Source organism: Telopea speciosissima, chromosome 2 (assembly GCF_018873765.1).
Source record: "Telopea speciosissima isolate NSW1024214 ecotype Mountain lineage chromosome 2, Tspe_v1, whole genome shotgun sequence".
NCBI classification, from domain to species: domain Eukaryota; kingdom Viridiplantae; phylum Streptophyta; class Magnoliopsida; order Proteales; family Proteaceae; genus Telopea; species Telopea speciosissima.
Genome location: NC_057917.1, coordinates 74,029,038 through 74,044,802, shown reverse-complemented (window position 1 = coordinate 74,044,802; position 15,765 = coordinate 74,029,038). Strand labels below are relative to the sequence as shown.

The window sequence follows — 15,765 nt, the reverse complement described above, 5'->3', positions numbered from 1 at the left end:
TGGCAGAGCTTCCTCGGTTAGAGGTGGGCAGATTCTTCGTGCTCTTGGGATATCGGCCCCCCCTCCTAGGCCGTATCGTCCCCTTCCTGTTTTTTGGTGCCCGCCGTTTGTGTCGGTTAAATTGAATGTGGATGGTGCGTGTAGAGGGAACCCAAGTCTAGGTGGAGGGGGTGGAGTTATAAGGGACACGGAGGGTTTTGTTTTGGCGGCCTTCGCTAATTTCTACGGTGCTGGCACGAACCCTATTGTTGAGCTTCGTGTGTTGAGAGATGGCTTGAAGTTATGCTGTGACTTAGGCCTGTCCGGGGTTGTGGTTAACTCTGATTCAGTTACCATCGTGAACATGGTTGCGGAAAAGATGTAATCTATGGAGGGGCTGGTACTGGTTCCAAGAGTTGATTGGGTTGGTCAGCCCTTGTATTTCTTTTGCATATAGGGAGAGTAATAGGGCTGCCTTGGTTGGCTAATCACACCTGTGATATAGGGTCTTCCACCACCTTTAAGCAGGACAATTTGCCTCTAGGAGAATTCCAATGTGTCATTCGGGAGGACAAGGCTGGTTTGTCAGTTCTCAGATTGTAACTCCCAGGTTCGTGTGTTTATACCTTGTCTTTTGGGCTAGGGGTAAGGTGGCATGTCCCCCCCCCCCTTGTATTCGTTCATTCTTTTTGAAAATTAATAAAATCCTAGGGGCTGGCCCGGGTCCCACTTAATTATCGGGTTTAAAAAAAAAAAAAAAAAACTAAATTGGATCTTCTAAAAACTAAGCCTACTTTCTAAATCTTAAATTAGAAACGACCTAAGACTCTATTGCAATGAAATATTCTTTCTAAATTTGAAAATAAAAACTAATCAAATTAGAAGAGTGAAAAGAATCTGAACAATCATCCTCTAAGCCAGCTGTCAAGGTGGGCCCGCAGCACTATTCACGTGAACAGTAACTCGTGGTACTGTTCAGGTACACCTGAACAGTACTTCTCCTGAATTTTATATTCGTTATTTTCTTTTTCGTGCTTCGATCTACATCAACTCTTCCCCTCTTAGAAAAAATTTGACCTCGAATTTTGAAGTGAGTAGGAAGGAGTGTTGCGTTGTGCACATACATCTTCAGGCCGTAGTAGAACTCTAGCAGTTCCTTGATGACTGGAATGAAATCGTGTAATCGTGGCTCTCGTTCTTGGAAGAATTCAGATGGAAGGATGAACTCTTCTTATTGTGATTTATAACCAGAGATATCATTGATTATGATATCAACAGAATTGTCTTCCGTTGCGGGCTTGAACTCCTCTTTTTCAGACTCCAGTGAACTGGTGATGTCGATAGGATCTTCTTGTTGGGGGACCATAATCACCTCGTCTGTCTCTTCAATAACATAATCCAAGAGGCCATCATCATTGTCACCATCAAGGGCTGGATTGACTGACCAATAATCATCGAACTGAGGCTCGCAAATCTGTACATCAGGGTTAGCTTCCATACCCGCAATGACTGAATTTAGCATCTCTAGTACCTTGATGGTTTCAACATATACCTCCTTGTTAGGACTGAATTTAGTGTCTTTCATAGTAGCATTCGAAGGAGGTGGACGGTAGTCGGGATAGAATTAAGCCTTAAACTCTTGGAATTCTCTCTTCACAGACGGAAATTCTTCAACCAACTGCGGTACTACTAATATAAGATCATCATCAGCGTTTAACGGAGCATGGTTAGGGTTGTTAGAACTCTCCTCTTCCATGGTTCTGATACCAAATAATGCAAAGTCGACCTTGAACCAGGGGAACCAGCGGGAGATCGATTGCAGCAGGATTGATACAATGAAAAGAACAAATTAAAAAACTGGTACTCTTTTTTTTTATTCCTACTTTTCTGTTACATATGAAGAACATAAAAGGGATAAGAAGAAGAAGAAGAGAAGAAAGGGGTATAGAGGATTCAATTCTCACAGCCAGGCTCCTAGCCCTTCATGTCACAGCCATTGGAAGAAGAAGAAGAGAAGAAAGGGGTATAGAGGATTCAACTCTCACAGCCAGGCTCCTAGCCCTTCATGTCACAGCCATTGGACTAGAGAATCTTTTGCTTCAAAGCAATTTTTTCAGGGTGGTATGGAATTAGAAGGTTCAGTCCAGAAGAATTGCAGAAGTGTAAGAGCAGCTTCAATCGATGGAAAGAGTCTTCACCCTTGAGAATGGATCTCTAGCAGCAGTAGCAGCAACTTAGCACAGCTTGGAGCAGCAGTAACAGATCTTGGATGGCTTTCTGTGCAGTGGGGAAGCTTCATAGCAAACCAGGTTCAATGGAGAAGAAGGGGTAAATAAGAAATAGAAGGTTGGGATAAGAAGATTTGGCTCTCCCAGCAAGGCTCCTATTAGCCCTACAGGCCTCCCAGCCCTTCATGTCACAGATATTGGACAAGAGAATCTTTTGCTTCAAAGCAATTTTTCTTTTTCATTCAACTATTCAAATCGTCTATTTTGGCTTCTAAAAGCCTTACATAGAAATAGGCAGCAATAACTTGCTCCTCAAGTAACAAAAGAAATATAAACTTAACATAATTGAAACTAATATTTAGAAACTAAATATTGCATAAGAATAGAAACTTGATTGGATCTTCTAAATAAAAGCTAAGCCTACTGTTGTAATATGGGTTCAAGGGTACATTAGTCATAGGGGTAATATTGTCCTTATACCTATAGTGCCTAGGTTCATTTAGCACATGTTAAATGTGTTAGTTGAGTGCTAAGCAAGTCTTCCATATTTGTAATATTCTAAGATTATAAATAAAGGCATGGCCACTGTCTAATTGACAAGCCATTATTCGAGGATTTCAACATGGTATCAGAGCCAATCCGAGAATATGGGATCTAAAAATTTCTTTCCTTTTTTCGTTTTTTCTCTCTCTTCTCTCCATCGTGAATTCACCCTAGCAGCAGCATCACCGCCAGCAGCCACCTTCGCCAGTAGCCACCTCCACCAATCTTCCGCCAACACTCCACACCACCGCCAGCCTCCCACCACCACTTTTTCACACCACTACCTCCCTCCCGCGACCCTCTCTTTTTTTCTCACGAGAGGCCCTCCTAGACTCCTTGCGATCCTTTTAAGCCCTCCCGTAGTGGTGAGTTGACTCCCACCAAGGGCTCTTTTTTACCATAAATTTTCCTATGCAGTAAACAAATCTGCAATTTTTTCCCTTCATTATTGAATTTTTCCTCTGACCTAGTCACCATGCCTGACAGCTCTGACATTACGTCTGCTTCATCTGGCCCTGATGGCACATCGCAGCGTGATTTTGTTCCTTTTTCAGCCAGTCCTATCAAATTAAATGGGGCCAATTACCTATTGTGGTCTCGTTCATGCTTGTTTGCAATCTGTTCCCGTGGTCTCTCTGGCTACATCACTGGAACCTCTGTCAGGCTTGATACTACTGATCCTGCCCAAGATCGATGGAAAAATTTTAATTTTCTGGTTGTGTCATATTTGGTGAATTCCATGGAGCAAGAGATTGCTGGTCGTTATCTTCTTCTTGATTCACCGGCCAAGATATGGAAGACAAACACGTATTCTCAAGTTGGGAATGCTGCTCAGTGTTATAAACTTCGTCACAAGATTCACTCTACCAAGCAGTTGGAGTTGTCCCTTTCACAATCCTATAACACCATGTGCACTATGTGGCAACAGTTGGTTTTTTTGGGTACCTTTACTGCAACCAGTGCTGTTGATGCAACGACTTATCAGAAATGGGAAGACGGTCTTCGTGTTTTTTATTTTTTGGCCGGGCTCAATATTGAATTTGATCCGATCCGAGCTAATATTCTTAATCGTGATCCTCTACCCACTCTTGAAAAGCCATATGCGATTCTTTCTACTGAGGACAGTCGACGTACTGCCATGGTTAGTCCTGTCAGTCAGGAAAGATCGTCTCTTATTTTTGGTTCACAGTCTTCTGCTCGTGGCAATACTTCCCGTTTTGTTCCTACTGATCGGCCATCTGGGGATCGTGCTCCTATTAAATGTGATCACTATGGAAAGGAGTGACACATAAAGGACCCCTGTTGGAAGCTACATGGTCGCCCTACAGATACTCGAGGGCGTGGCAGAGGTGGTTCTAATCGGTCTAATAGCACCTGTGCTAATCCGGCATCCACTGAAGAACAACCAGAGCAATCTCTTTCTCAAGTGGTGGCTGAACTCCAACAACCCAAGGATATGATGAATTGTTTGGACACGCCTTCTTTAACATCTACATCCTCTTCATTGGCTACCTTGGCTGTTTCTGTGCCTTCTACTACTCATACTACTCCTTCTCCAGGTATTTCATTTGGTGGGAACTGCTCCTCTGTCATTCACGATTCTTGGGTGATTGACTCTGGAGCAACCGACCATATGATAGGTTCTTCATCTATTTTTTTCATGTATTCCCCTTTATTTGGTCATACGAAAGTCCGTGTTGCTGACGGGTCTCTTTCTTCTATCACGGGAAAGGGATCTGTACAATGCACATCCTCTCTTTGCCTATCCTCTGTCTTGCATGTTCCAAAATTCTCTACTATTTTCAATTAGTAGTATAACCAGAGATTTAAATTGCAAAGTGACATTTTTTCCCAACCGTTGTTTGTTTCAGGACTTGGAGACGGGTTGTATGATTGCATGTAGTAAAATGGTTGTGGTCTTTATGTACTAGATGGTTCACCGGCAGCCTTGACATCTCAGTCTTCCTCTATTGAATCTGATTCTGCAATTTTGGAGTTGAATAATTGGCATAGACGTTTGGGCCATCCCCCTATGGGGGTTTATCTGATCTTTTCCCCAGTTTAGTCAAACGTTATAATAAATTTAATTTTTCTTGTGATGCTTGTATTTTAGCAAAACAAAATCGGACAGTTTATCCTATTTCTGACAGTAGAAGTTTATCACCTTTTAATTTGATTCATTCTGATGTTTGGGGCCCTACCCGGTGTGTTTCTACTTCTGGCTTTCGGTGGTTTGTCACCTTCATTGATTGTTATAGTCGGACCACTGGGGTCTACTTGATGCACAATAAGAGTGATGTTTTCAGCTGTTTTACCCTATTTCATAAGATGGTTCAGACCCAGTTCGATGCTAAAAGTCAAAATTCTTCGGTTTGACAATGGCAAAGAATACATGGATGGTGCCTTTCGATTATACGTGGATACTCATGGGATTATCCATCAAACCTCTTGTGTGGATACACCTGCTTAGAATGGGGTTGCTGAACCCCAGAACCGGCATTTACTGGAGATGGCTTGATCTCTGATGTTTGCTATGGCTGTTCCTCCTCGTTTCTGGGGTGATGCAGTCCTCACAGCCACTTACCTTATCAATCGGCTTCCTTCCAGAGTCTTAGGAGGTCGTTGCCCGTTGGATATTTTGTTGGGCTCCTCGACTTTTGTTGTGCCACCCAAAATGTTTGGTTATGTGGTGTTTGCCCGAAACCACCATGTTCATGGCAAGTTCAACCCAAAAGGACTTCGGTGCATTTTTCTTGGCTACTCGGCTACTCAGAAGGGCTACAAGTGCTACCATCCTCCAACCAGAAAATTATTTGTTACCATGGATGTTGTGTTTTGTGGATCCGAGGCCTACTTTCCATCACCGGTACCTCTGCAGGGGGAGATCATAAGTGCTTCAGATTTAAAGGTCCCGCTGATTGTTCCCATGGATGTTCATGTACCTACTATAGAGGATTCTTCTGTTGAATTCTCAGAGAACATTTTTTCCTTCTCATGGACCATTGTACAAAGAAACCACTACTACTGATCCTACTCAATCAGCACCTGCTCCGAGTTGTCCCACTCATTCTCCTGCTAAGCTTCCTTATGATCCTAGTCTGGATTTGCCTATTGCTGTTCGGAAGCCAAAGCGGAGTTGTACTCAACACCCAATTTCTAATTTTGTATCTTACAACTCCCTTACTCCTTCTTTCCATGCCTTTATGTCTTCATTATCCTCTGTCACTATTCCTAACAGTTGGCATGAAGCAATAGCAGAGCAAAAATGGAAGGTTGCGATGAATGAAGAAATGCGTGCCCTAGAGAAAAATCAGACTTGGGATTTGGTGATTCCTCCATCAGGAAAGAGACCTGTTGGTTGCAAATGGGTATTTGTTGTGAAGCATAAACTTGATGGCTCAGTAGAAAGGTATAAAGCAAGGTTGGTTGCCAAAGGGTTCACTAAAACCCAATGAATCGACCATCAAGAGACCTTTGCTCCTGTGGCAAAGATGAATACAGTGAGAGTCATCATTTCCTCTGCTGTGAATCAAGGTTGGGATCTTCAACAACTTGATGTGAAGAATGCCTTCTTACATGGAGAGTAGAAAGAAGATGTCTGTATGGAGATATCTCCTGGTTTTGCCTCACCAAACACTCAAGGAAAGGTGTGCAAATTGAAGAAGGCCTTGAACGGCTTAAAGTAGTCTCCCTGGGCATGGTTTGGTCGTTTCCATAGAGCTATGGTTGCTAATGGATATAAGCAAAGCAATGCTTACCACATGCTGTTTCTTAAATGGGTGGGACAGCATATCACTATTTTGATTGTCTATCTATGATATAGTGATCACCGGAAGTGATACACAAGAAATTCAGAGGTTGAAGACCGATTTGGGTACTAAGTTTGAGGTCAAGGACCTGGGCAGATTGCGGTATTTCTTGGGAATAAAGGTTGCCTATTCTACTAAAGGTATATCTCTTTCTTAGAGAAAGTATACTCTAGATTTATTGAAAGACATTGGGATGCTTGGGTGTAAACCGGTCGATACACCACTGGAACGTAACACACACTTGAAGAGTAAGGACGGTGACCCTGTGGATAAGGGCAGTTATCAGAGGTTGGTTGGGAGATTGATATATTTATCCCATACCCGACCAGATATTGCATTTGCAGTAAGTGTAGTCAGCCAGTTTATGCATGATCCTCACTCTTCTCACTTGGAAGTATCATACCGGATCCTAAGGTACCTAAAGTCCTCTCCTGGTGAAGGAGTCCTATATTCCTCACATAGTCATCTCCGGGTGGAAGCTTATACTGATGTAGATTGGGCAGGCAGCCCTGATGATAGAAGGTCCACTTCTGGATATTGCACCTATGTTGGAGGTAGCTTAACTACTTGGAGAAGCAAGAAGCAGGCAGTGGTTGCTCGGTCCAGTGCTGAAGCTGACTTTAGAGCCATGGCACAAGGCATCTGCGGACTTCTCTGTCTCAAAGGACTTCTTCACGATCTTGGAATGTCAGTTGATCGTCCCATGAGACTATTGCGACAGCAAATCTGCAATCAACATTGCCCATAATCCAGTCCAACATGACCGCATTAAACATGTTGAGATTGATCGGCACTTTATCAAGGAGAAGCTGGAGCATGGAGTCATTGGTATTCCGTTTGTTTAGTCTAGTGATCAGGTGGTTGATATTCTTACTAAGGGGATTGGTAGTAAATTATTTTGTTCTATTGTTAGCAAGTTGGGCATGTTTGACATGTATGCACCAGCTTGAGGGGGAGTGTTGTAATATGGGTTCAAGGGTACATTGGTCATAGGGGTAATATTGTCCTTGTACCTATAGTGTCTAGGTTCATTTAGCACATGTTAAATGTGTTAGTTGAGTGCTAAGCAAGTCTTCCATATTTGTAATATTCTAAGATTATAAATAAAGGTATGGCCACTGTCTCATTGACAAGCCATTATTCAAGGATTTCAACACCTACTTTCTAAATCTGAAATTAGAAACTACCTAAGACTCTATTGCAATGAAATATTCTTTTTAAATTTGAAAATAAAAACTAATCTAATTAGAAGAGTGAAAAGAATCTGAACAATCATCCTCTAAGCCAGCTGTCAAGGTGGGCCCGCAGCACTATGCAGTAACTCATGGTACTGTTCACGTGAACAGTAACTTCTCCTGAATTTTATTTTTGTTATTTTCTTCTTCGTGCTTCGATCTACATCAGTCTCCCTTCCTCTTCTTTCAGGCCTCCTCCCGTTCTCCCTTAGGGTTTGGTCTTGTTTGTATATTTGTGCATTTGTTGTTTCTCCTTTTCTCCTCTTAAGGGGGTTGTTGTATTCTTCTTTTCTTTGGAAATGAATTATTTATTCACCCCCACAAAAAAAGTAAGTTGAGTTTTGAAATGTTCTGCAACTTTTGTTCTATCCAGAATTCATATGCAAGTTTTTTTTTTTTGCAAAAATTATGAATAAAGGAATCCAGCCGTTAGAATCTGCCCATATCTTGACCTAATGTTCTTCATTCCAAAAGAACTTGATTCAATTTTGGCAAGATTTTGACCTGTCGATCTGGAATTATCCCTGTTTTCCAATTTTGCCCCTGTTTCTTCTTAAGCTAATGATATCAATTCTGATTTGCTGCTCTATTTATTAACTGATATCAGATTCATATGCAGAATCGATTGGTTGTTCAAACCCTAATTCCCTGTTTTCCAATCTGATCTATGATTCTTTTTTGTTCTCTTTTACATATAATTCATGCACGACATTTTCCATCATAAAACTAATAAGAGTAAATTCAGATGGGGAAACGTTCTATGGTTGGTTTTATAGCATTAGGGGGATTTAAGCGAGACTCATCAAGTTTGGGTTCTTGATCCTTTACATAGCTTTTGTATTTCTAATTATTTGAAGAATAGTCCTTAGCGTTTTCGACCTCTCAATGTTGTACTGAACTTTTTGTTTTTTTTTGATAGTTTAAATGTGGGTCTGTCATTTAAATTCTTTTTTGGGAGAATAAATAATTCATTACAAAAACCGGAAATGGGGGGAGAAAGGGGGGGCAGGAATACACAGGGGGAAAAGAGGGGGGGGGGGGGAGAAGATACAAAGACTCAAGCCCTAGGGAGAAGGGACAGGAGACTGAAGAAGAGAGACATAAGCCCTAGGAGACAACATAACAGCAGTTCCTTGGAGAATCAATAACAGAACTATGGGTAATATGTGGAGCTTGGAGCTGACATCAAAATAGATGGCTTTCCAAATCATCTCAAGAGAGAGGGAGTTGGAGGTCCATCGACGAAGATTCCGCTCCATCCAAATGTGGGAGATAACAGCACTAAGCACAAGCTTGCCTGTAGTATCACAAATACTATTGCCAGAGAAGGACATATCTAACCAAAGCCACTCCCCCTTGAGAAGGGTAAGGGTCTTCCTGTACAGGGCCAGCAGGTTTCATGGGCTTTTTTTCCAAATAGAAGAGGCAAAGGGACAAGAGAAGAAAAGGTGATCGATGTCTTCAAGACCGTTCCAATATAGGATACAAGAGGGTGAAACAAGCAGCTTCCGGTGGAGGAGAAAGGATTGGATGGGGAGGCATTGTTGTACCAACTTGTGTGCCTCTTCATTACAAAAAGACTGGTAAATAAGAAAATCACATTCATTGCTATTTGTATCCCCCCACACAAAAAAAATGTACTGTTGTTTTCCTCAACGTGGAGAAATACAAATTGTAGGATTTGGTAGAATCTGATTTTCAATTGTGAATTGTAAAAAACCACTGAAAAAGTGCAGGATTTTTTTTGAATAGGACACATACCAAGGAAACCAAGTGGTTGTATTGGGAATAATTGTGAATTATGGGATGATTAACAACCAGTAGGAATACTAAACAGCAGGTGGTTACAGGACTTTGATTAGATGATTTGAATTGAAGTTATTTAGGTGGGGCTGGTCAACTGGTGGTTCTTAATTCTTTGCAGATGATTTAATTGTGCCAGCAATAAAATGCATGGTCATCTGTTGGTCTGTATATATGTAACCCTTATTTTCTCCACAAATTCTAATTTTGTTTTGACTTTTGAGTATCAGTAAATAAACACTTGAGCCATCTAACTATTTCTGCTTTTGTCATAAATGTTCAACACTGAAGAAAGGAAATGTAGCAAATCAGAGGGAACACTTGATATTGTTACTGGCAAATGCTGATATAAAGAATAAGCAACAAGAGGATTATGGTCAGGTAATTTGCTTTCTTTTGGTCAGGATCCAATTTAGTTTTGTCTATTTGCTTGTTAGCTATCTGGGCTTGCATCTTTCATTGGAGATTAACAAAGGTGCTTAATGCAGCTGGAAAATGACACCATAGAGAATTTGATGGGGAAAATCTTAAAAAATTATCGCTCATGGTGTAACTACTTGCATTGTGAACAAAATGTCAAGTAAGTGGTTGCAAGTCATATCAAAATTTATAAGTAATGACCTTTAAAGTAGTGATGTTTTTGGTGGTTTCTTTTTGCCTTGTGAAGCTCTAGATGTTTCCTTTTATTGGTTTTCTTATTTTTATTTGCAGCATCGCGTATAATGCTGCTGACAGACAACAGTTACAGCTTCTTTATATTGGACTGTATCTTCTCATTTGGGGTGAAGCTTCAAATATCCGATTCATGCCAGAATGTATTTGCTACATCTTTCATAATGTATGTTTTCTTTATTCTGGTGAAACAGTATAATTGTTTCTGCTGAGTATGTCTGTCCTTTTATTTTTTCCTTAAATCACTGTGCAGTTTATTAGTCAATCAAAGGGGAAGATTATATTTTAAATTAGTATGACCCAACCAGGGATTGAGATTAATACTGGTGGTAAGTCAACCAATTACTGCTACGTGGGATCACAGCTTAACCTGCAACCAACTCATTGTGATTGTGAAGGCTCTTTGGTGACGCTCTATGCTGACCTTACAACTAACCTGGCGATCACTATCAAACAAGCTCTTACAAAAGTAGAAACATGATTTCCACTGTTTGAGCTGCTGACTTACAATTGGTTAACAACTTTAATTTGGGATTTCTATGACCCTATGATCCTCTCCAGACTCTGCAGTGGCGGGAGCCTCGTGCTGGGTGCCCCCCCCTTTTTTTTTTTTGAGTCTATGACCTTTTTACCTTGCAATATAGTTATTTTTATTCAGCTGAATGACTAACGTGTAGAAGTTGATGTTTCATTGTTCTTTTTTAATAAATGTGTATGCTTTTTGTTAAAGTGTGTCGTGTGGTACTGTGTACCATGGAATAATGCTGAGTTATAGTTTGCTTTTAGTTATTTACCTTTATTGTAATTGGACTTGGTTTTTACTTTCTGTTGTAATTAGATTTGGACTCTTAGTAGGTTTCCTACCAAGAGTTGGTTGCTTGATTAATATAAGGGAGAGGCGACCCACGATAGAAGTATTCCATTCCATTCCTATCGTGTTCACCCTCTCCTCTTCTCCATCTTCTTCATAAATTCTGGTTTATTGTATCTAAGTTTAATTACATGGTACCTGGCGGCGTGATTGGGAGAGGAGGTCGTTGAAGACCTGCGGTTTAGAGTGCGCCTGGGTTTGGCGGACCTTCGGCGGGTGCTGCTGTGGTGATTTGTGATGACATTGTGGGGGGATCAGACGCTGTGGGTGGTGCTCAATGGTTTTCTGCCGTTGCTGTCAGAGGACTTCCTACCACTGAGATAGCTGGTACGGTGGCTTGCGAGGTGGTGCAAGAGGGTGCACTGGTTGCTGTTGGTAGTGGTGTGATGGATCCTTTGATTTGCTTGCCGACATATGAAGCCGGCAAGGTGGGAGCAGGTGTTTTGGAGTTATCGACAGTGGTTGCGTCATCGCAGGGGCGCCTGGAGGCAGTTTCTGAGGCAGCTGTCGAAGGGGAAGCTGACGGTGCTTTGGTGATGGCGGGTTCGCACTTTGCGGAGGGTTCTTCAACGCCTTTCTTTGGGGTCTTGCCAGGGGGTCCCTGTGTCAGGGATGACTCGCATGTGACTAGGTGTATTGAGGTCCCCATGAACCATGACAAATTGTTGGCAAACTACAGAGCTTTCAACGCTACGCTCGGGGATAGGCTACGCAGAACCTTTGAGAGCGTGGGAGAGAGGGATGGCAGGGTGGCGCCCCCAAGGGTGAAAAGGAAATCTCCTCGATCCGCCTTTGTCAACGTTGCCCAGGTGTATAAAAGGAAAAAGCTAAAACGTAGCCGGCAGGTGAAGGGGGGCCTGCAGAGACGCATTACGAAGTCCATGGGGCTGGTGGATTCTTCCCTACTTGTGTCTAAATGAATTGTTTATTTTGGAATGCAAGAGGTGTGGGGAACAAGCCTACTTCTAGGCGGTTGAAGGCGTTGATCAAACTTCATAGAATTGACATTATAGCTATTGCGGAACCTAAAGCGCACCTCTCCAAGGCGTTAACTGTGATGAGGAGGATTGGGATGGACTCAGTGTATACTGCAGAGAGGATTTGGATGTTTTGGAGGAGTTCGCTGGTTGTTCATGTGGTGGAGGAGACTCGCCAGTTTGTTACTTTTGAATGCCAGGCAGTCAACGGTTTCCTTGTTACCTTTGTCCTTGGTCTTTGTACGGCAATTGAGCGGAAGGAGATGTGGGAGGCTCTCCATCGTTTTTCTCGCTCTGCTACTCTTCCCTGGCTGTTGGGTGGTGATTTTAATGCTATTTTGGCACCATTGGAAAAAAATTGGCAGTAGGCCGGCTTGCTCTGTCTCTGGACGACTTTGGAAACTTTGTGAGTAGTGTTGCTCTTGTGGATATGGGCTATGTGGGAAATTTTTACACCTGGTCTAATAACCAACGTGGTGCAGCGAGGGTCCTGGCCAGGTTTGATCGGTTTCTGGTGAATCCAGCCTGGTTAGCTTTATTCCTCAGGTGTGAGGTGACCCATCTCAGCCATACTTGTTCTGATCATGCTCCTTTATGGCTCTCTGCTTCAAATTCAACTTCTCGGCCCTTGTCTGCCTTCAAATTCCAGCAAATATGGTTAATGCATCCGGGGTTTCTTAAGTTCGTTAAGAGCCAGTGGGATTTGCCTGCAGTGGGATTGCCTCTCTTTCTGTTGTTCTCGAAGCTTAAACGATTGCTTGGTGCTCTACGTACGTGGAACAGGGAGGTGTTTGGCAATATCCATCAGAATGTCAGGGTAGCGGAGGACGAGGTTAGCAGGGCGGAGGTGGCTCATGACCTTCTTGCTAATCCTGCTTCCTGGGGGGACCTTAATGATGCCAAGAAGAGACTGGAGGGGGTTTTGCTACAGTAGGAAATTTTCTAGAGGTAAAAATCCACGGTGACATGGCTAAAGGAGGGGGACAAGAACACCAAAATTTTCCACTCTATGTTTAATGTTATAAGAAGGATAGGTGGAATCCCGAAAATTCAAGCGGCAAATGGCACCTGGGTTTCTGACCGTGAGGGAGTTCAAGCGGCGGCGGTAAGTCACTTTTCGGACATCATCTCCACTCAGGGGTGTTTGGTTGATGAGGACCTGCTGTCTTGCATTCCCAAAGTGGTGTCGGAGGTGGACAAGATCTCTCTGTTGGCTCCACCAGCTCTTGAGGAAGTAAGAGGGGCGGTTTTTTCCCTGTCGAGTGACAGTGCCCTGGGTCCTGATGGTTTCTTTGGGCATTTTTTCACTGCTTGTTGGGAGGTGGTTGGTAGTGATGTCTGGGGAGCGGTTAAGGAGTTTTTTGAGGGAGGCAGCCTTCCAAGAAGCTTCACCTCTGCCAACCTAGTGCTCATTCCAACGAAGGACTGCCCTGAGGTAATGTCTGATTTTTGGCCCATTAGCCTCTGCAACTTCTCCTACAAAATTATTGCCAAGATTTTTGTTTCTAGGTTGGCCATTTTTCTCCCTTCCTTGGTAGCGGAAGAGCAAGGAGCTTTTGTCCAGGGCAGTTGTATTCATGACAGCATCTCTTTGGTCCAAGAGATTGCCCAGGATCTAAACAGGAAGGCCCGGGGGGGGGGCAACGTGATCCTCAAGTTGGATATGGCGAAGGCTTATGACCGCCTGGAGTGGAAGTTCCGCGATTTGGTGCTCTCTAGGTTTGGCTTTGCTGACGCTTGGATTGGTTTAATCAGAAAGACTGTTGAGAATTGCTGGTTTTCTATAGTTCTGGGGGGCCATGCTTCGGGCTACTTCAAATCCACCAAGGGATTGGGACAAGGCGATCCCTTATCGCCTGACCTAGTCATATTGGCTGAAGAGGTGCTTAGCAGGGGCCTGAAAAGCCTATTTGTAGAGGGGCAGGCCTCTTACTACTTGCTTCTTAGGTGGTGTCCTGGAATCTCCTGGCAGAGCATCCTACAAGGAAATTTTAGTTTATCAGATAAGGATGATGATTTGGCTTGGACTAGCACTAGCGATGGTGTGTTCACAGCAAAATCGGCCTGGAATGAAGTGCGGTGCAGGTTGCCCGAGGTGGCCTATGCTAGCTGGATCTGGAACCAAGCTTTGCCTACGAAGATAGCCTTTTTTTCTTGGCAGCTCCTTAATGGGAAAATCCCCACAGATGAGTCGTTGATGTCTGTGGGCATTCCCCTGGCATCGAAATGTAACTGTTGCGGGAGGCCTAAGAGAGAAACCACTGACCATTGCCTCATCTCTGGAAGAATTGCGCGAAGGTTTGGAGATTCTTTTCAGGTGTTTTTGATTTTGATCAGCTGCCTTCGCAAGGGGTCAGAGGTCGGTTTTCTCTTTGGCATGGGTCGGCGGGCTGTGACAGTCTATGTGCTTATGTTATAGGGCTTGTCCCTTCCTTGATTGTGTGGGAGTTGTGGAAGGAAAGGAACAACAGAAGACATGGGGAAAGCAGGCGGGCGTCTTGTGCTATTATTGAATGTGTTAAGTGTTGGGTGAGAAGTCTGACGTTCTCGTCTAAGCTCGGGTGTTCATCCTCCCCTCGAGAGGTTCTTATCCTGCAGGTTTTCGGTCTCTCACCTCCCCCTGCCTGGCTGAAAAGCCCCCTTCCTGTTTATTGGTGCCCTCCTTTTTTCTCGGTGAAGCTTAATGTGGACGGTGCCTGTAGAGGCAATCCTGGTATTGAAGGGGGTGGAGGGGTGGTCAGGGATAAGGAAGGTGTTGTGCTGGCTGCTTGCTCTCATTTGTATGGCGATTGCACTAACTCTTTGGCCGAGTTGAGAGCTTTGAGAGATGGCTTGATGTTGTGCCAAGAGTTGGGTTTTGATATTGTGGTAAATTCGGACTCTGCCTCCACTATTAGAATGATGAGTCATAAGAGGTGTAACCTCTGGAGGGGTTGGTATCTTTTCCAGGAGATCATGGCCTTGGTTTGCTCTACTCGGGCGTTGAGAGTAACAGGGTGGCTGATTGGATATCCAACCTGGCCTGTGATACGGCTTCCTCCATCAGCTCCCACGTTAGCAGCTAGCTGCCAGGTGATCTGCAGCGTATCCTTAGAGAGGACAGGGCTGGGCTACCAGTGCTAAGGAAATAGTTTGTCTAAATGTATGTGTGGGTCGGGTACAGTGTTGAGTTGAGAGCAAGTCTCTTATGGGTTGGGGTAAGGCGGTACGTCCCCCCCTTGTATTCTTTTTTCATTGATTGATTTTTAATAAATCTCTAGGGGCTGGCCCGGGTCCCAAGTAATATTCGGGTTTAAAAAAAAAATTAAAAATCAACCTACTCTCGATTTAGAGAAATGTTATATTCTTTAAGAAATTTGATTGATCAAATGATTTTATTTTTGCATGAGACTTTTTGTATTAGATAGAGCACAAAACCAGCTTTCCAACAAATCCAAGGTTGCTTAAATTTGATTTATATTGAAGGAGTTATGTTCCGGTCAAACTTTATTTGGTGTGTGCGAATGCTGTCAAAATTGCTCTAAATGAAAATTTTTTTTTATATATCAAAACAAATGAATATTGTACTGCACTTTTGGTTTTTAGCAATGTTTTACCATATTAAGATTTATGGAATTTTTAGATTTGAGAAAAACCCCAGCATTAAAA

At 43.0% G+C, this 15,765-nt stretch overlaps 1 protein-coding gene across 7 annotated transcripts in view; it reads left to right on the top strand.

Annotated features, from left to right (window-relative positions):
- The window catches only part of LOC122650012 (callose synthase 7-like), a 101,214-nt gene that overhangs the window by 13,588 nt on the left and 71,861 nt on the right, over positions 1 to 15,765 (top strand). For 4 of the 7 annotated variants that reach the window (XM_043843302.1, XM_043843303.1, XM_043843304.1 and 1 more), the window contains exons 7-9: positions 9,889 to 9,978; positions 10,086 to 10,177; positions 10,309 to 10,435. In XM_043843302.1, coding sequence (XP_043699237.1) covers positions 9,889 to 9,978; positions 10,086 to 10,177; positions 10,309 to 10,435 — 309 coding nt within the window. Of the gene's footprint in view, positions 1 to 9,888; positions 9,979 to 10,072; positions 10,178 to 10,308; positions 10,436 to 15,765 lie in introns of those variants that run through there. The other 3 variants (XM_043843305.1, XM_043843307.1, XM_043843306.1) reach the window with 3 other exon arrangements.